This window comes from Dendronephthya gigantea, unplaced genomic scaffold, assembly GCF_004324835.1.
Source record: "Dendronephthya gigantea isolate DGI-Jeju-01 unplaced genomic scaffold, DenGig_1.0 000010F, whole genome shotgun sequence".
NCBI classification, from domain to species: domain Eukaryota; kingdom Metazoa; phylum Cnidaria; class Anthozoa; order Malacalcyonacea; family Nephtheidae; genus Dendronephthya; species Dendronephthya gigantea.
The window spans coordinates 809,796-830,225 of record NW_021163020.1 but is presented as its reverse complement, the minus strand read 5'-3'; the positions used below and the strand labels follow the sequence as shown (position 1 = coordinate 830,225).

Genomic DNA, 20,430 nt, shown 5'->3' with positions numbered 1-20,430 from the left:
TTTTCTAGCGATATCTCATCGCACCTTTGCCATCACGCGCAAACAAGATTAAGTAACGTGCACCGTGGACATTTTAAAAAGCGAATAACTCAGTGATATACTTTAGTATCTTTCTATTTTGATATTATATAATTGACCCTGATTTCTCATGATCGGCATTCTTATTGTCAGATTGACTAATATGTTTGTTTTTGACAGTGATCTGTGATTGTCTGGCAACCGCACCCGGAAAACCATTAGGTAACTTATTTCCAAGCGAAAAATAGAACATTAAGATCAGAGACACGATGGCACTGTTTCACCCTACAGTCGTCTGTCGTTTGAAAAATTGAGACTTTGTTTCTTTGCTGCAAACCATTCGAAAGGGTACTGGGTACTTATGCATGCATAACTGTGGCTCAATAAAAAGCATGGGAAACACACTTTGCTCATTGTATTATAATCGTTACAATGTATGGTAGATAAGCAATTATTTTAGACGTGAGAAACAAATATAATTAAGATAGAATGATAAAAAAAAAGCACTCGCCTAGTGTATAACAGCAGACTGGAATTCGAAACAACTAATTGCAACAATTAGAAAAATTAGTTACCATAGCGAGGATATGATATACGCTCTTAGTCAGTAAAATGTAAGGGAACATGAGCTCTCTGTATCATGTATATCAATGCATATTTAGTCGTAAAAAGCAGATGGTGCTTAACAAAGTTTAAACACTTAACAAAATGAGAGATTTAGTCCAGTTTTTATTGTTGCTATAATTGTCAACAGTTCCGTTGGAGCTGGTCGCCATCTGTTCTTCCTCTAGAACTAAGTGAAACCCAGCACTTACTCAGAATTGCTTGTGTTTGTTTATAGCATGCTCATAGATTCTGCAAAGTTACGAAGTTGTAAGACGAGTCAGAGTGTGTTGTGACATCTATACAACAATACTAAGGCGTGTTGCGCGACCTTTAAACTGCTGGGTCATCTTTTTTAATTCTAGTGTAAGAAGAGAGCTGATTTTAATGAGATTATTTTCACTGAAATCGAAACTGGAATTCTTAAACACCTTGATCGCATTGTTCCTAGAGATTAACTAGTTCTAGATGGGCTTCCTTTCGAAAACTTGAAGGCCATTTGAACGACTTAACAATGTTTAGGAATTTATGTCTAATTTCATAATATTGTCATTGTAGGTGAGACAAAAGTAAAAACAAGCCAAGCTGCGTGTGTTTCTAACTTGAAACAGAGCATCGTCCGAAGAACCGAATGCCTTCTCAATGATATTCAAACGAACATTCAACGCGGTGATATTCAGTCAGCAGCTGTGTCTCTGTGCCATGCGTACTCGCTTGCTCCACGTCGTACTAAAAAGCAACTAAGAAGAATCGAAAGAGGGGCTTTGAAAGATCTTGTTAAAGTTTTAGAGAAACTCTGCACAGAAAACAATAAGGATTCTTCTTTGTCAGTCAAGAAAATATCCGAGCTGATTCTTTTGCCCGAAGTTGATCCGAATAATTCCGTCGCTTGGCGAGTTAGACTATGGGCGTTACTCGAGTCGGAAGAATACGAAGAGGTGGTCCTGAACACCGATAGACTGCAAAACATACCGAAGTCTGATGAAACCGCAGACCTTTATTTTATGTGTTCGCTCGCTCACATGAAAGTTGGAGTCAAGGAAACTGGGGTAGAATTATATCTGAAGGCCTTCCACATTGATACAACCCGAGCGAATAAATGTCTTTCTGCTATTAGTGAGGAGAGTAAAGATGTCATTTATGCTACATTCTTGGAGAAGGCAGCCAAACTTCATAGAAATATGACGTCGCTGAGCGCGAAGGATAACGTTGATATGTTGAATTATTACGCAGAAGTTTTGAGACTTCATCCAAACGATGTAAATGCTTCGGAAATCTATGGTCAGCTTCTGATGAAGGTGAGTAAATTATTGTATTTAATATCGCAATATAAATACTGTAATATTTCCACCCTGTTACTAATCACTTGTAAATAATCCTCTAATCCCACATAATCTGGGCAACGCCCTTTTTTTGTATGTACACTATATTCTCACCGTCTACAGTGACATTGACAAATGTTAGCCGTGCGTTCTTGGACCATTGCCAGCACTTGAAGGATCGTAATATGCTATGTCTTCTTGCCCTCAGGTGTTTCGATACGAAGATGCTAAAGTTCTCTTTGGTCGTGTAATTGACCATCTGGAGTCCCAAGGAAATCTTGCTGATGCTGTTCACTTCAGACTCTATCATGCCGAGTGCCTGGTTAACATTGGAAACTTTGACGAAGCAGTGTTAGACTACTTGGAAACAATGCTTCACGACTCGTGTCTGACACAGATCACACTGCAGTCTCTCTCTAATGCTCACGTTACGAAATTAACTTCGTGTATTATCGACCAAGCTTCGGCGCTTGTCAATCACATTTCGTGTCCCGAAGAGTCGGATCCGAACGCCTCCGACGGCGCCCTTCAACTGTATCACCGCCTGTATAAATTGCTGTACGCTATCGACAGTGAAAATACAGATGCACTGCGAAAATGTGCTGAGTCGTTACAGGTTGGTTTCACTTTATAAGAATATTATGAAATTGCACGTTGCAAAGCTTTCGGTCTGTTAGTTCTGACCATATTGTCGTACAACCAGGAGATGGTTTGGATTAATGGGTCGAAGCTGCTTTCCAGCCACTATAAATTTACATAGTGTGCAGTCCTCCAACAAATATTTGTGTTTTATGAATTGCAACCCTCGTTACTGTTGTAGGTCGCAGGAAAACACGAAGACGCCGTCGCCTTGTTAACGGAAGCTATTCGGAAGACGCCGTCAGTTCATTTGCTATGTGAGCGAGCTATGTCATACCTGGGAATGAGAAATTTCACGATGGCACAAACGGATCTGGAGTGTGCATCCCACTTGCAGGCGAATTCAATCGAGCTTCTCTGTTGCAAGAGTTACTTAAATTTTTTAATCGAAAAACCGGAAAAAGCGGTCCGGGATGTGAGCTTGGCATGCGAGATCAGTTCATCACGCACTACGAAAGTGCTGCAGAAGTTCACTGAAGAACAATTCAAATTGATCTCGCACGGAACAGAGAAATACATTCATGAATGCATCAAGAAGACAAAACCTAGAATTAAAGAGAAATCGAAACTTTTGATAGCATTATGTGATCTGCTCGTTGGCCTCTCACCTACAAGACTTGAATGTTATCTGCAGTATAGTGACGTGCTTGTTGCCATGGATATGCAACAGGAGGCCCAAGCAATAATGTTACGAATGGTAAAGACGACGCCAAACGAATGTCTTCCAATAATACATCTTGCTGCGCTTCGTATGAAACTTGGTAATACTGAGCTGGCGCTGGAAGGTTTGTGTAGCGTTCTACGTGACGTGGATGAGGAGAGCTTAGCAGCCGAACTTTCTGAGTTTCCGAAAAAAGAACGTGCGCAGATATCTCGCGAGGCCAACACGCGGGGGTTAACTCTGTTTCGCGAGGAGAAATACTGCGAAGCCATTGATTGTTTTGGCGTTGCCATAGCAGCAGCGTCATGTCACGCTCCGGACGCCTTTTTAGCCAGAGCAAGATGTCTGGTGCAGTTAAAACATTATTTCAAAGCGATCAGTGATTTCACGGCAGTATTGAAACGTACGCCTTCGTGTGTGGAAGCACGATGTGGTCGCGCATGCGTGTATGTAATACTTCAAGAAGATCTTGAAGCAAGTCGTGACATTCTCTTCAGTCTTCATACAAACATTCCAGCAACAACGAGGTTTTTATCCGCACTTCCTGAACTAAGGCTCCGGATGATGCTGTTCACTTTGGAGAAGTACCTTCAAGTGGCTTTTGCATATTGCGGAAAAAATGGCGATGTTGCATCAACAATTCAAGAGGATAGTTTCATGACGTGTGGAGAATCCCTCTTGCTTCTCTCTGATCTTCTTGTCAGCTTATGTCCAGAAAATTCCAAGTATCTTAGCGTCTTGGGCGATGCTTTGATCGTACACAAACGCTATCCCGAAGCAATCACGAAGCTTAAATCAGCACAGGAGTTATCACCCCTTGACGTATCCATTACAGCAAGGATTTCTTTACTACACACGAAGGTGGACGACCACGAGGCGGCGATGAACGAGCTCACGAAACTCGTGGACGACTGGGAAACGTTGGCGTTTTGTGTTCAAGCGATGGATGAAGGAGCCAAGTGTAAAATTGCACAATCTTCATTTAAACAAGGGGAACTCTTAAAGAGTAGGGAGAAAAATGGCGAAGCATTGAAGTTTTATTCAATAGCTGTGGCCGCGTCGTGCTGTCGTGATGCCGGAATTCTTCGCGCACGTGGAAAATGTTTGGAAGTCCTTCAGGAATACACGCGCGCAATTCGTGATTTCAGTATGGTGCTTGCGCTGCCGAACCCACTGATTAGTGATTATTGCGCACGCGCTGTGGCATACATGATGGATGACGACGATGAGAAGGCATGTCGGGATTTCATTTCAGCGCTCGAACGTGATGCGAATATCGCACGAAATATGATTGCCTCTCGTCCTGGAAACGCCTCCGCTCTCGGGATCTTTCTCACGTCAGCTCGTATAGCACATGCGCGAAAAAACTACGAAAAGGGTCACAGTATTTGTGAGTTTGGTCTAATGTTGGACGAAAATGACTCAGATCTTCTAGCAATCAAAGAAAAGTGCGAGAATCACATGCAGAAGTGTATTTTAATGTAAACTTAAAAGAAGCGTAAAAATTTGAACTTGTTTTATTATGTAAATATGAAGATGTTGAACAACACCAGTGTGTGTTGTGTTGTGTGTGGAAGGAAAGATTTATTTTAATTTATTGTCTAATTTTTGAAAAAGAAATAAAAGCACGGTAACCCACATTGATGTGAATTTCCCTTTCTGGTGGTTGAGACTTGTAAGTTATGATGGCACTGAGAACTTCCCAAAAACAAAGGATCTAATTGAGACTGTGACATTTCACAATTATTCAAAAATCTTTATTGATTACAAAACATTATCTGGAAAATAACAAACTGTGAGGAATGGTGTGTGTGTTTCGTGCTTCCGTATTGCATAATTCACATCCCTATTAAAATACATCTATACTGAATCTATATTACATGCACTTATAATTAACTAATTGTGCGCTTTTAGAAGTAAAACAATCCTTTTTAATTCGACTGCATGACCTAGCTACAATGACGACAAGATTTCGCACAATTCTCTTTCATGTAATTTTCATATATTCCTTGACAAAAGCCTCTGCCTGACCACCTTTGACAATTTCTGTTTTTGTCCATACATGGTTCTAGAAAAAAATCGATTGTTAAAAATTTGAAAAACTGACGTAGGTTCGTTTTTCTGCCTATAAGGTGGCTGAATATGAATATTCTGCTTATATTTATTAACCGAAAAAAGAAGCCTGGGAAACAAGATTAAACTGCTATTCATAATTATCCATGTAAAATTTCAAGCACTTGTTTCCTTACCGGGACAATTGTCACAAGATTTCGCACAATTCTCTTTCATGTAGTTTTCAAATCTTCCTTCACAAAACCCTCTTCCTGCCCAACTTTCACAACTTCTGTTTTTATCCATACATGTTTCTATAGAAAAATATCAGTCGTTGAAACTTTGGTGCAGTTTCGTTCAAGACTACATGGACAATGATTGTCTTATCGGTGGGTTGGCAAGGAAGATTGGGTTTAGATGTTGAGAACGTTTGTTCTATGTTTATTTAAGCAGTTGGTTGAACTACATTTGATGACAAGATGTATGTGGAAACTATGTACATTATCTTTATCACGATGGGCAATTTGTATTTTTATCACAACAAGAAGCTGGAAATAGGGAAAGATTTCTGTAAGTGCGTATATTTCTTTGCGGAAATAATGAATTGATTGGAACGTTGGATTTTCTAGTCGAGAATCGGGACGAGCTTTTATAGACGACGGACTGGTATTGATAATTACCTCCTGTTCCAGTACCACCGCCGTCTGTACCACTGCCTAAAATAAGAAAATAAATGATAACTTTGAGCATGAGTTATTTATATTAACGTTTAATAATTTGGTGAAGTGTTTCAAACAATGAATTCGTTACAAACAGCAGCGTTGAACAAGCAAACTACTAGAAGTAATATTTAGTCACAGCCACAGAAGAAATTTAAACTGCATCCCTCCCAAAGCCTCCTTAAAGCAGAAGTACCGGTGCAGTATATTTACATACCATACAAGGATTGGATGCCTTCGATATCATCTCTATGTAATCTAAGGTTTGGATCATATCCATTATAACTGGGCCACATGATCGCGCCCCTGACATTGGAATGATAAAGACCCAGAGCGTGGCCAATCTCGTGAACAGCCACGGCTAGAAGATCAATTCCAGATGCTCCATTCACTGTATACCTTTCATCTTCGTCAAAATGCACCCGGCCGTTTTCAGGCAAAAATGCGTGTGCTAAAACTCTGCCTGGCCCATCGAAGGCTGCGCCATCTCCGTGTTCTCCTCTGGCAAACCTAACAAGATTGAAATTAAATATATGTTTAGTTTAAAAAATTTCTTTTTATATCCATATTTGGTATTTAAAGAATAACTTCTAATGCAAAATGGCCCCCAATGGGGCACACCCACAACCCGCCTACACTCGGTTGCCATGGTTAGCGTCAAATCAACCTAATTCAGTAAAATCACACACTTACACGATTGTAAAATCGCTCCTTCCTGATGTTACTTCGCTGAATCTAAGAGGGGTGACATTACTCCAAAATCTAAAAGCCCTAACAAAGGTTGCCTTCATTGTTGCCACAGACACGTCACCTGAGTTACGAAGAAAACGATAGGTCAGTCTTGTTTTGCGCCACTTGGAACCAGTCCTAAATGCGATTGCACGTCTTCCTGTGTCATCCACCTCGTCCGAATTACCACATCGAGGTTTCTCCATTTCCTTGTCAGTCTCTTCATCCATTTTCCCGGTTACTTTCAAATGGAAAAACCTTTGAAATCTGGCAATTGCTTTGCTGAAATCTCTGTTACCAGATCTACCAGGATCAGCATAACCAAATTTTTGCATATATTTCTGTTGGAGGTAAAGCAGAATTATCATATAAACTTCTATTCATTTCAAGTTGGTTTCTGAATTGGTCTCGAAACCATAGTCTTTACTCGGTGACCTTGAGCAAACTACTTTTATCATTGTTTCAAGGCTTGCGATGTGACCGCGGCGGAACCAAGCGCGTTGAGTGTCATTTCCTGACGCTTTTTTATTGTGTTAATATATATATTTATTTCTACTTTGACGAAAGCGCGCGATTTCACAAAGAGGTGTGAAAAATTGGTTGACGCAATTAGAATCCATATTTACAGAGTCAAAGTCTATTTCTATTTCTCATTTGACTACACGCAACATGAATATCAATTCAGAAATAACAAAAACCTTTAATTAAAGTAATATTCTCCAGTCTGTTTTTTTTTTACGCCTAAATCGGTCAGGATTCATGGCTGATTAGGGCAGTGTCGGGCCTGTCGGCAATGATTGCATTTCTTTTCATAGTTTGACCTTTGTCCAGCGCAAAGTATGATGAAAAAAACTACTGTTATCATCTTTGTGCTTGCGAAAGATCCAGACAAAGACAGTGGCATTCCGATAATGCTGTGCTGCATCAATTGTGAGAATGCATCGCTACATCATATATGAAAATAAACCATTGAAAATTCCGTTTTTTAAAGTTACACTATACGTCTCTGGTATAAGCCCATAAAACATGAAACCTGGAAACTAGTGTATATACGGCAGAATGATGCTCAATCTCGGATCGGATTATAGAAGCTTTAAAGTTGTTTTGCCTTTATTGCTTAAAATTTTCCTCACATTTGTTCGCCAGGAGATTTGTGGCATGGACATGCCGAACCTTTAAACACGTTATAATAATATAATACGCAGCTGATACATACCATTGCTTCGTCTTTACTCATCTTAGACGCATTTCCATTCGAAGAAAGATAAACAAGACACAACGTTAAGATCAATTTGAAAAACATCTTGATGTGCGCTAAATGAATCTCCCAACTTCTTCTGTCTTGTATCAGAGCCACGCTGGGTTTTTATTACCAGCAGTCCAGCACCTGGGACTGTGCCTACGTAATTCAATTACGCCCAAATATGGTAGTTTCGTTCTCTTGAGGTATGAAAACCACTGCGTTGAGGGTGTATGACAATTAAGTTTTGCAAAATAGGACGTGTTTTTCCTTGAGACCCCGTGGAATCGGAAAAGCAGTACAAGAACTTCCGATGCGCCATACATTGTGCAACCTTATCATGAAATTAGTTCCGGAATTGTGTGCTATTGCCAAACAAGGAACTCGTATAAACTGTTTTCAACAGTCTCGTTTATGAGGACGTTCACACTGCACGTAGAAATTATAAAAACGAAGCGTTTGATATAGTAGTTATATCACAAGTTGATAGAATCACATTAAATATAATACAAACCAAATCCTAAATATTTTTTTACATGTGCGGTTGTCTTACATACATTTAACATTTAGAATCAGCTTCATAACCTTCATTGTCATCACGAATGTAAAGAAATTGTGGATTTGAGACTATAATGAAGGTGTTTCAGGAAGGATTGCACTCGGCAATGGCTGTACTAAAAATTATACTCGTGTTTTTATTCATTAAATTATTCTCGGATACGATAAGTCGGTATAAAGTCTTCAAGGTCATTATACAAGTAAGAGAGAGAACACCATATATAGCTAGGCTAAAATTATCTGTTTAACTGACCCATGAATTATTAAGTTTTGCCTTTATTGTTGATGCAGTTCAAACCACCAAGGTGACTGGCTTGATTTCAAAAACACTTTTCTAGTTTTTACATAATTCTTGTTCTCAAAATAGTAACTACTAATTATGGATGGGTGTGAGACCACATTAATTAATTCTCTTGAAAAATTATATAATATTAGACTCATCACGTTGGTTCATACGGTACCATATAAGAAAAGTAGAAATAATATCACGCAAGAAGAAATGAATTTATTTATTGATATAAAAATAAACGTTAAAACAAGTTAAAACACTATGCGTTCGTTGGGTTTTTTCTCATACAGTGAAGGGTTTAGATTTCGCTAGCGATGATGACCTTACGAAAAGTATTTTTTTGAGAAGAGTTAAGTCAGTTTATGAAGGTAATTGCAGTGCTTTCCGCAGAAGACAAGATCCGTTTTTTTTTATCAGTAATAACAAATGCGTTCTAGACTTATACGGTGTAGTGTAAAGATCCGGTGATATTGTTCTTGGGAGTATCATCCTTGTCGTCTGATTCTATTTTCTTTCTATTTCCCGTCTTTTAAAGCATATATATAGCACCACAGATCTTTTTTAATGTTGGCAGTCTATAGACATAGTTATATCGCTACTTGAAAACACGTCACATGTTTTGTTGCATGTTTCCGCCTTCGCGAAGCTCATGCAACCAAACAGCGCGACCTATGAAAAAAGTTGACGCTTGCAACAGAACGTGAGCACGGTCTTTTGTTCTTCTCTTTACGGATAATGTAGACGTGCACTAAATGCTCTGTAAACGAGACGAAACCTGATACGTGTCGGGCGGCGGGCGTGTCAAGTTGTGAAACCGCACCAAAATGTTTGTTTGCGTGCATGTATCCGGATTCGTGCATGCGGAGGTAAACACTGTTGAATATTTCGAAGATGTCTGTTAGATACGATACAATTCTACCAAGATTCAATTGATCCTGGTTTCCTGGTATTCGTATTACCCTGACTCTTTTTTAAAAAACTTGTACAAACTGGTATGACATTGTCAAGACTCGCATGAATTAAGGAGGAAAGGATTAGCCACATTTTGTTCTGCTTCAGATTAGGCGCAAACGTTCCTTAGATTGATGTAAAACATTCATTTTTGGCAAAGGAAAGATTCTCTGACCTCTAGCTCTATCAACCCGCTCATGTTTACTGCCTGTCAATTATCTTTCGTCATTCCTTAAAACAGCTATTTCGTGGACCCTTTTAACGACTCTTAATCGCTACAAATCAATGAATTCATCAGCCTAACTGCCTAATCCATCCAGTAAGCCGAGTCATAATCCCGTCAGGATCGTAGCGGGCCACATAAAGTATTAATGACGTTTTGCGCAGGCAGTAGACAGCGTCTACGATAAAGCGCACTAGTCTAGAATAGCCTTCAAATAAAGAACGCCAAGTTTTTCAACTCGCTTTGTTCTCTATCTTTATCTGTAGGCTTTTTGGGATTGACATAAATTTTAATATTTACTAATTGCTCTTCACTGCGGAGAACTCCATAGCTGTCCCATTACGGGTTTAACTTAAATTCTGTTACAAATGAGTCGGTGAAATCTGCTTTGAAGCGCTATCATTTTGCGAATAACTTAGCATTACTTCTGATATCCAATACTAAAATGTTAACAAAGTAGTTTGCCCTTCTTGTTGGACGTTTCATATTTCTGTGTAGGTGTTTATAGGCTTGGTTGCCCGCAGCAGCATTTCACGAGAGAGAGAGAGGCGTTATTTATACACAACAAGATTAATTAGGTAAGATAACACGAGTATGATATTTCGTTCAATTAAAAAGTGGGCTGAATATTTTTAATCGTTTCATAACGTGATCTAAGACTTCCTAAGTCGATGGAACATGATGAGACTGATATATGTGTATATTGGTATGTTGACGGCAAGGCTTATCCATATGTTTATCCTTGTTTTGATTTCAATCATTTGCTTAAAGAACTATACTTGAGCGCATCGTGTGCGATAAGTGACTTTGGGTGGTAAACAGAAAAGAGGTTCCTGCTGCTCCGCTTCGTTCCCGCGATAACCTCCTGATTTCTGTTGCGCTGGCAACAAAATTGTCCAACAATGTAAAGTACCCTTGATTGAACTACCTATTAGACAACGCCGCTTCCCCCCCCCCCGCTTTAGGCGATCTTCCAACACGTCCTCCCCTCCTGCTCGGAGGAAGCGCGCTTTGTTTTTATAGAAGCCCGTCACGGTGACATAAGCAAATTTTGAAGGGGGCGCACACATTACAAAATGGCCCCCACCGTCAGTTTAGTCAATGTAAGATTTACACCCAGGTAGGCGAGGTTAACTTGAATGCTTATGCCGCAGCCCTACACCGGGGTACAGGCGCTCTACACCGCTGAATTTCAAACCGCAGGCGAGAATGTCAATATCGATACGTCATACGTTCCAGCAAAGTCTTTTACTTTGAGTTTAGCGACAAGAACTATGTTTTTTCTTTGATCTTGATCCGATATTTTTATTGCTGACCTTATTTTGCACAAAACGTGAGAAGAGTCTTATCGACTAGAACAATTAGAGAAGGTAAATCATACCTCTAGTATACATGCTCAGGACAGGATATATAAACTGGCTTGGACGCCACATGAGAGATATCAGTCCCAATATCAAACTTCTTTTTACAAGTGGCAAAAACGTTGACGTTTTGATTAAAAAATTATGGATAGTCATTTGAAGCATTTTTTTCGCCAGCCTTTCGGTTTTCTGATTCACTTAGTAACTCGCTGCTCTTCTTAGGTATGCAGCTAAAACGACGATTATCTTAAAATAAGGATTACTTCTTATTTGCGAATACAGAAGATAGGCTTGGGTTCACACACAATATTTTTTGTCGCTTCAGCATCGCTGTGGTTCCGTGTTCTTTAAACAGTGAATCAATTAACTATTTTTCTGCATCTTGGATATTGTCTTTGAGGACTGATCTAATTATAGTCAACCCACTCTAAACTGGACAATATAATGGCATTGATTCATAAAATCAGTTTTATCTTCAAGACACCTCAATCAGAAGTTACTGCGGTGCTCTCTTTCATTAAGGGCGGTCATACCATATTCGAATCAAAAGACTGTGTATGTCCAGCGGAATGTCTAAGACACACAAACATGTGCCAAACGCTTCCTGCGACCATCCCATGTTAAAAAAGCAAATCAATTTCCATCCTTAGCATTCTCGATCCATCTGTTCAAAACATCGTTATTCCGTACTCATAATCGAGTAAATCCCGCGAAAGAATCGTGCGCGTTACGTGACACCTAAGAGATTCATGTTATCCTACCAATATTTTTTAGAAACGTGACCATTTTATTGACAGCTGTGTGCGGAATGTTTTTAACATTTGATGCCGGATATAGAAATAAAACGATCAAACCAATGTTTACTCTTTGAAAACGATTTCAGAAGTGCTTGATGGTTGAAAGGCAACCTTAATATATACCGCGTGTATATGGACTAAATTTAAACAAAGTGATCGCTGAAAAGTCCTAACACTTAAACAATGAAAAATAAATCATTTTAACAATTTGATTGTCTCTCGGCTTATTTCTACTTGTTAAAAACTCATGATATTCTTTCAGAAAGAATTTGAGGCATTATATCATAATCTCTAAAACTATTACAACAACACATTAGCACACAAACAACTTTTGGCTATTTGTGAGCGATTTATTATACCTAGCTGTTGTCCATAATCTACCATTTTAAACTACGAACACGCATGCAGGTGGCACAAACAATTTAGCAGTAGAACTAACTGTTTATCACCTTTAAATTACATGAATCGCGAATGCTTTCATTAGCAATAACTCATTTTGATTTATAGTTATGCAGTTCCCTAGTTTCCGTTCCTGAATTCACTCGTCTGTTCAACTGTTCCGGCATTTTTGCTGTTTAATTTCTCTTTCAAATTATTGAAATTTGTTGCATTCTTTCTTTTAAAGTTACCTGGTTTTTACTGTAGTTTGGAATTCGTAAAACAGCGAAGAAAGCCATTTGTAAAAAATGCAAGATTCAGATCAAGTAATACTGATAATAATATGATTGTGTTGATAATAATAGGAACAGACTAAACAACAAAGTAACTGCGGATTCCCATGACATCAGCGTAAATGTTTTCAACATTCCAGACCTCTGAATGCTGCCTACAGTAATTGATTTTTGCTGTAGAAATGTGGGGAAAGCCTTTGAAAATGGATGGAGTTTTTCGAGGCGTTTTTCACTGCCATGCAGAATTTATTAAGCGATGAAATTTTGCTAAAAATCAACCCTAAATAAAACGGTGATTAATCTAGGAGAATTAGTCTTTAAAGGTGATACGGCTTTGGGTAGATTGCATTCAGTCATTAACCTTGAACCTGATGTATATTATGTCGTCTGGATTACGATAAAGCACATTCGAGAATCATTACAACTCCTTCTAGTATTAGAATGTAAGTCTATTTCCCATGTGTATTATTCCCAATTCCTTCGAAAGTAAAGACGAAATCCTGATTAGGTTGGCCATGTGTGAAGTTGAGTGCGAGTTGCCAAATATCTGTTTAGTGTAAATATATCTGTTTGTTCAAAGCACTCTGAGTGCGCGACTTCATTGGTCAACACACAACTCAATACTTGATCTCCCGTCAAGCGCATTGAAATCATATACGATTGCTTGTATCGAGGATTAACTTGCATAAATAGCATTCAAAGGAACGAAAGAGTCCTTGACGAATTTTTTTATGTTCCCTCGTTGGCTCAAGCGCTAGGAGCCCCAAACCAACGATTGCAGTTATTGTTTCCGTTCGTTGTTTGGCAGCTAATTAGCATTTCATGCGCGTGTTTAATTGGCGACGATATACGCGATAAGTGGGGCCCCGAAGCACATTTAAAACGCCTGTTTCCGACCGTAATCAATCATTATTGACTCTGCCTCTCGGACGTTGGAAGTTCAAGAAATTAGCTCTCCGAAGAAACATTTTTCTACGCAAAGGTTGGTGATAGCGTCATTGCTTATTATCAATTCATGTTCATTGGCATATCATGCGCTAATTCGAGTGGCGCGCTCTTGTGTCTATAGCCTTGAAGTGTCGTTCCCTGAGAGCGCTTGAGAACGACACCGTCAAGTTGCGGGAACTCATATACTTAGATCAACTCTCGAAATTATTGCGAATATGTCATTAATAGTTGTTTATTTCAACAGGTTAACAACAAGACGTCAAACTACGATGGCTTTAAAAACGATCATAGTTATCGCTGTTTTTTTGCTGTATTCTGTGGGTACTGTACACTCCAGGAAGCGAAGGAGTAGAAATAATTCTCCTGTAAGTTTCTCACAGTTATATATCATTTCTTGTTTATGCTGATTTTGGTAAAGTTTGCACTGAACGCGTAAGAATTGAACTTGATGACCTGTTAAGATTATTCGCTCTCCCAGTGTTTCCGTTGTTACTTTGTACGAGGTTGGCTTATCCTTGAACCAAAGTCACGGTTTATTCGTGGCGTTTTTCAAGCGTTTTTCTTCTTTAAGCCGATGTGAGCAAGCGAAAAGGCTCCACTGTCCATATTTCCCATGTTGAGCATTCATAAATTCTCCGCTCATTCTATTCAGTCTAAAATCTCCACTCTGTTACGCTTTCGTCAATTAAACTGTACCTGCTGGGCTATCGATCTCCTTGTGCGCAAATCATCTGTGATATGCAGCGGCTGTTTAGCAGAAAGAAAAATTTGTTTTCACATCACAGCGTAAAACTCTCAGTTCTAAAATAACATATTATCAAAGCAACTTTAGTCATGAAAGAAATGTTGTATAAATAGATTGATAACGTTTTGAGCTTTGTCCGAAATAGGACAAAAATGCATTGGTTATCTAATACCGTAATATATATTGACACTCAGTGTTAGAAGTAGGGCTAATGATATCCCCGATCGTATTTATTAGATGAGGTTTTTGCACTAATTTTGGCCTCAATCACCATTTGTGCTGACGGCGGCGGTTTCAGAGGTTATCTCGTACTAACCTTCGATAAATGCGAGTTGTAAAAGTGCTATAATCTATCACGAATATAATGTTTTAAACCGTAGGCTCTGCAACAACTATAGACGTTGCACTAATACGCTGTGGTAAATGGATTTCTTACAGATGGCCTTGTAATTTATTCCACGCGCACATCAGCGCGATTACGTTCCGGTTTTTTCCAAAATTTCAACTGCGGCTTCGAAATCATGACGGGCTGTTACAAGGCATTCAGTTTGTGTTCCAATGGTCAAGCGTTTTGAGGGCACCGCCCAAAAGTCAACTTAAAGTTTACAAGTATCTGTTGCATAAACTGTTATACCATCTTTGCATGATTCAGGACATTTATGTCTTCAAACAAATTGAAGTAACCTGTGTGAGGTTAGGCGTTATCAGTTTCATCGATCAGTCAACAAATGTTTTACAATATCCAAGCATGGCAAGCCATCACGACTGCAATCTTATCGCTATGTACATACATCATACACAGACGTCTGCCTGCCTGTCGAGGAAATCTCAGTGTTGCCACATCGTATCGTTGCCTTGGATCTTTTTATTAACATGACTTTATCACGTTAGGAAAATCTTTGACTCGGAGCAATAACCTACCTCTAGCGTCTGATTATCAGAGTCATTCGATCCTATCACACTATACCTTACTAAGGCTATATGTACAGCATGCACATACAACAGTTTCAGGTCGACTTATGGAAAATAACTGCAGTCGCTTAAAAGCACGACTCTTCTCCTGAATTTGCGTTTATACTAAAATTAATACGCCCCTGATGACGAGTTTGTAAGACGTTGAATACCCGAGGAAATTGACAAATTTTTTACATGCATCTTCATTACCGGTTCATATTAAGTTTTTACGTTGAGTACTACGGCGGAGTATATGCTAATTAGAAGTTGTGCAATGATGTGTTATGGCCATACTAGCTACATGCTGTTTATGCAAATTTACATGAACAATTTGAGTAAGAATATTTTTTCTCTCGTATATGTTTTAAATTTCTCCCTACGATTTCCGTGAAATGTGATTTCCCGAAATATGATTGATAACTCCCTCGACTCTCGAAATCACTCATTGCTTGCTTGCATACTTGTCACTATTAGCTACATTCCACGGCTAAAACCTCTTAAGAACTGACTGTAAAACAATACCAGCTAATTTCCGTGTTTATTTTCTCACTTTATTAAGTCTAAGATTCCTAAAACAGCAGTTTTGAACATTTATTTTAACACAATGAGTGCTACCACACACAAGCCTTTGTTTGCAGTTTATAACACTCCATTATGTCTTCCTATTACGCGATATTCAGACAGCTGCTCAGATTGCGTACAATGAATAAAATTGGTCTTTCCAACCGAAGTTATCGGTTTTTTTTCCTGCAATAAAAATGAGCAGGTTTCCTTTAAAGCCACAGAACGATCAGGAAACTCACGAGAGTGTGAAACAGATAAGGCCGCAATTGATCTCCACTTTGGTCTGTTTATACATGTGAATTTGACGAAAGTTCCTGTTAGATCAGTGTGAAAATCCAGCATGGTGTTTAGATTGTAACTTTCCGAGTGCACCTCCTGTCACACCAACTGTAAAACATATGTTCCTGACAATTTGTTTTTCGCGACCCCTTGCGAAGTTTCAAAAAGGTGTTGTGTTGTTAGATATTCCTCATTAAAAATTGATAAATTTCTGGCACGCAAGCTGTCTTCTCTGTTAATTTTAAGCTCTGCTCTCGAGTTTTTAAGATTTATTTGCTATGAACAAATCAACTATGATCAAATTTTACTTCTTCCTTTTGCGTATCAAACCAATACTAGTAGATCGTATAATCTGCAGCTTAAGTTCTCCCTGCTTTTTTGTACTGGGTAATTCTGTCCAGTTATTGTTTGAACTATGTTGTTCACTCGTAGCCTCTTTCTGTTCTTCTTTGGTAAATTTTGCGACAGATGGTTGAAGCGTGTACATAAAGTTTATATTTATATGAAAACAATATGACAGCTAAGACGTGTGAAAAAGGATTTCCCACCGAAAACATTTTAAAATTGTTTATTCACTTGTGTGACCAAAGGAAGGAAGCCTTACCTTAAAACTGCTAATATCTCGATAATTGGATTGTTGATCCAGTTTTTCTGGGACTAAAGCACCTCGTCAAGTGCATGCACGTACATGCAAATATTTTGTTCAATTCTTTTCTTTGAATTACCTGAACTGAAACATCGGTTTTAACGTTGTTGTATCAGTCAGCTGATTTTGTCTCTTCGTTTGTTTCAAAGGATGCAGTTAACCCACACAAGACTTGGTTGCAATTTCAAAATTTTGCAAGCACTTATGAAGGTGGTTCCTCGGAGAAACAAAATAATTTGTACAAGACGAAGGATGGAAAAGTGGTGGTAAGCTTAGTTTATACATATTTATTTGATGAAACAGAGTTCAGTCATATGACTGCAAGAGATCTTCGTTGTTTACTACACTATTCTAGCTTTCAGTCAACAGGACATAGAGTTAGAGACCCTATGCTATACATAGTCAGTCAATTTAAAACTGATTGGAAATGGAAGAGAACAAGTGTGCCACACTTTATGCAGTCATCATCTATCTCTTATTTAATGTTTTGACACAAATTAATCAAACTGAATATACACATGCATAATTGTTAGCGCGGTTTTGCACAAATATACCGACTGCGGAGTGCAGACTTTTAACAACTAGCGTTCCTTGTTTCAGTGCAAGTGCCCTCGGGGACCTCCAGGTCCATCTGGACCACGTGGCCCACCAGGAGCTGAAATGACTGAAGCTCATTTGATGGCGAAATTTAGAACCTTAATACGAGGTACGAAATCCCAGCACTTAACCTGGGAGCAGTGATGGTTGATACTGCCTTTATCATGGGATTTGTCTCCGTGAGGTATTCATGATCTGACATGCATATTTTTAAACTTTAACAACAGCGACAGCTCAGAGGAGATCAAGCCGAATAAGAGAGACTTCCGATCAGGTAATAAGGCGCACTTATTACATGTCCTGATTTGTGCCTGCATGTTGCTGCATTATCTAAACCTGAACCACAGTTCTGGCGATAAAGAGGTTCATAGAATCTTCCTGTTCACAAAATCACAAACCACAGCAATAAATAATTTTACCAATTTAATTTCTTTTTTACACAAAGAGTTACATGGATCCTTATTCGCCATTTGTTTTCTAGGCGATGACTTTAATGGCAACTGGAGCGGCTGATCTTGTTTCTGCGTTCCACATTGAGCTAAAAAATAACGTGCAGGTTCCAAGGAAAAGCATGTTGGAACTTAGAAACTATAAAAGCAATGTGAGTGGTACTTCTGTGTATTTCGATTTAGCCGATGGCTCAACTTTGGACTACTAATGCGTTTGTCAACATGATGATCGCTGTGTGTTTTTTCTTGATACAAAACTTGTTTCCTAAGTTTTGTTCCTTGAGATAGATTCATAGATTTATTTTCTGGTCTTATCAGGTTGGTCAGTATGGTACTTTTGTCCGAGGGGATGATATTGACTTCCGTACGGGTCAGTTCACCGTTCCTTACACGGCAATCTACCGATTTTCTGCGGGCATTAACATTGCCCGATTTAGAGAGGCCAGTCTCCGACCACGTGATCTTATCAAAGTCCTCATTTGCATTGATTTTCAATGTAACAGAAATACGTAAGTTATTAGTTATGTTTACTTCATTTAAACCTTAATATAAAGCCTCTGGCCACGACGGTTATGTTTCCAATATTACTTACCTAATATTTTACACGAAAAATTTGTGGCTGTTCAGGCTGCATTCATGGAATTAGTGGGTGGAATCATAATGTTTTAACAACCTTGGAAGCGTCTGATCGTCAATCTTTTCACATATTTTAAATCATTGATATATACGCCAATTACCTAAGACCTAAGCCAACCTGCCTACCGTTGTTTATCCTGTCAACTATCAATGAATTTTCTTTTATTTCTCCTCGAGAAAGTTTCATAAAATGTTTAGCCTTTAGTTCTAAACAGGTGATATGCGTCCTTTCATATAGCTCATTGATGACCGTGAGTGGACTATCGTCAAACAGCCGGGTGTTCACAGTTCGTGTGGAAGGACTGTTATCGTTGACGGTATGTATGTTCACAGAGAAGAACTGTCTTTTTTACTATCTTCATCTTTCTATTTCTTCCATGAGTTTTGTGTATGTGCGTTACTATGACAAACTATATGCCCAATATTCTAGAATGTTGCGTTTTAATCATAAAGTATAATTTTTCTTTTGTCAAGGCTGGCCAGCATGTCTCCGTTTATGTCGATAATAACTCCGGAAATCCTGTGGTTGTTCAAGCGAGATCTACGTTTACAGGAATGCTAATTGGAATATAATCAATGACATTCTGAGAAATCTTTGCGTAACACGGAATCAATGAACTATTATAGTAAAACTATAGCTATATCTAACTTATCTGATGTCGAGGACGGAGACAACACGTTATTCATCTTCAATTCTTCGTCATTTTTTTAATGTTAAAACGTAAAAGCCTCTGTGAAACACTGCTGACTATAGTGTTTGTAAAGTATAAGCTATTATTTGTAAAGTAGATTGGCATGCATGTAGCTATCCTTGATGACATGCGTATGGACGCTGTGCAAGACCTGTGGTGAAATATTCGAATGATTTGTGTTTTGCTCAGACGAAGTGAAGATGGGAGTTGAGTTGGGAAGACTTGATTGGAAATAAGAAGCGAAGAAAATGCTAAGATTCCTTTCAGAAACCAATCAAGGAATGCTTTAAGTTGCTGCCGAAAAGAAACGCCTCTCTCGTCCTTGTTGGATGGCCAAGAGAATAAGTGTGGATTGTGTTGGGATGGCTTGATGATTTCATTTTATTCTATGTCCCATCCTCAGCAATATTTCATATACAAGAATATATTTACTGATGCTAAAAGGTCACCGAAAAAAGTTTTCTTTTCAAGTTTTTGTGCATGATCTAGTGATATATACTTAACTATTATATCTAAATGTAAATAAGCGTATCTACTGTGTAAAATTACTCTTGTGATGTTATACATATATATTATAGAATATTTATACATAATTTGTCAGGATAAGTTGAAGGCAATCCAGGGAGATTCAGATGAATTCAAGTCTGCTTAGCAGATCAATTCAACCAACTCATTGAGCCTTTTTTATACCTTTGTCAATATTTTTAATAAAAGTATATACATGATAAATAAATAACTCCAACGAACGTTATGCAGTAATACTGAACGTTTATTGTTTACGAGGTTTACTAGTAGAAGTGTTTTAGACATCACTACATGAGTCAGCTTCTTCATCTGGGAATCAAATATCGAATTCAAAAATAAAGACGATATTGATCTTTTTCGCAGCATATTCATGCAGGAAAATGCTATAACCAGTTCTTTTTATCGTAGATCTCTTTAGCCTCAAATGTACACTTCACAGGATAAAATCCCCTCGGTAAACATAACGATGTAATATTTCATTATAAATTCTTCGATACCATCGATAGTTTTGATCAATTACGCTGATGTGTTTATTGACATAGTCATTTTCTACCACTTGTAC

The 20,430-nt window shown here is 38.5% G+C and overlaps 3 protein-coding genes across 8 annotated transcripts in view; 2 read left to right on the top strand and 1 right to left on the bottom strand.

The window, feature by feature from the left end:
• Nucleotides 1-5,076, top strand: part of LOC114517993 — a 34,563-nt gene extending 29,487 nt beyond the window's left edge. For all 6 annotated transcript variants that reach the window (XM_028537856.1, XM_028537859.1, XM_028537860.1 and 3 more), the window contains 3 exons: nucleotides 1,180-1,919; nucleotides 2,152-2,559; nucleotides 2,764-5,076. In XM_028537856.1, coding sequence (XP_028393657.1) covers nucleotides 1,180-1,919; nucleotides 2,152-2,559; nucleotides 2,764-4,728 — 3,113 coding nt within the window. In that variant the 3' untranslated portion in view covers nucleotides 4,729-5,076. The remainder of the gene's footprint in view (nucleotides 1-1,179; nucleotides 1,920-2,151; nucleotides 2,560-2,763) is intronic.
• Nucleotides 5,077-6,068: 992 nt separating this feature from the next.
• Nucleotides 6,069-8,781, bottom strand: LOC114517998 (stromelysin-2-like). The gene is made up of 3 exons (XM_028537868.1): nucleotides 7,960-8,781; nucleotides 6,708-7,084; nucleotides 6,069-6,524 (listed from the first exon to the last, which is right to left on the bottom strand). The coding sequence occupies exons 1-3, from the start codon at nucleotides 8,044-8,046 to the stop codon at nucleotides 6,224-6,226; spliced, it is 765 nt and encodes a 254-aa protein (XP_028393669.1). The 5' UTR covers nucleotides 8,047-8,781; the 3' UTR covers nucleotides 6,069-6,223.
• A 1,721-nt stretch (nucleotides 8,782-10,502) lies between these two features.
• LOC114517997 (adipolin-like) lies at nucleotides 10,503-20,094 on the top strand. The gene is made up of 9 exons (XM_028537866.1): nucleotides 10,503-13,815; nucleotides 14,026-14,146; nucleotides 17,119-17,235; nucleotides 17,570-17,675; nucleotides 17,794-17,840; nucleotides 18,048-18,167; nucleotides 18,334-18,524; nucleotides 18,890-18,968; nucleotides 19,126-20,094. Exons 2-9 carry the CDS (start codon nucleotides 14,051-14,053, stop codon nucleotides 19,222-19,224), a joined length of 855 nt encoding a protein of 284 aa, XP_028393667.1. The 5' UTR covers nucleotides 10,503-13,815; nucleotides 14,026-14,050; the 3' UTR covers nucleotides 19,225-20,094.
• Nucleotides 20,095-20,430: the final 336 nt, after the last annotated feature.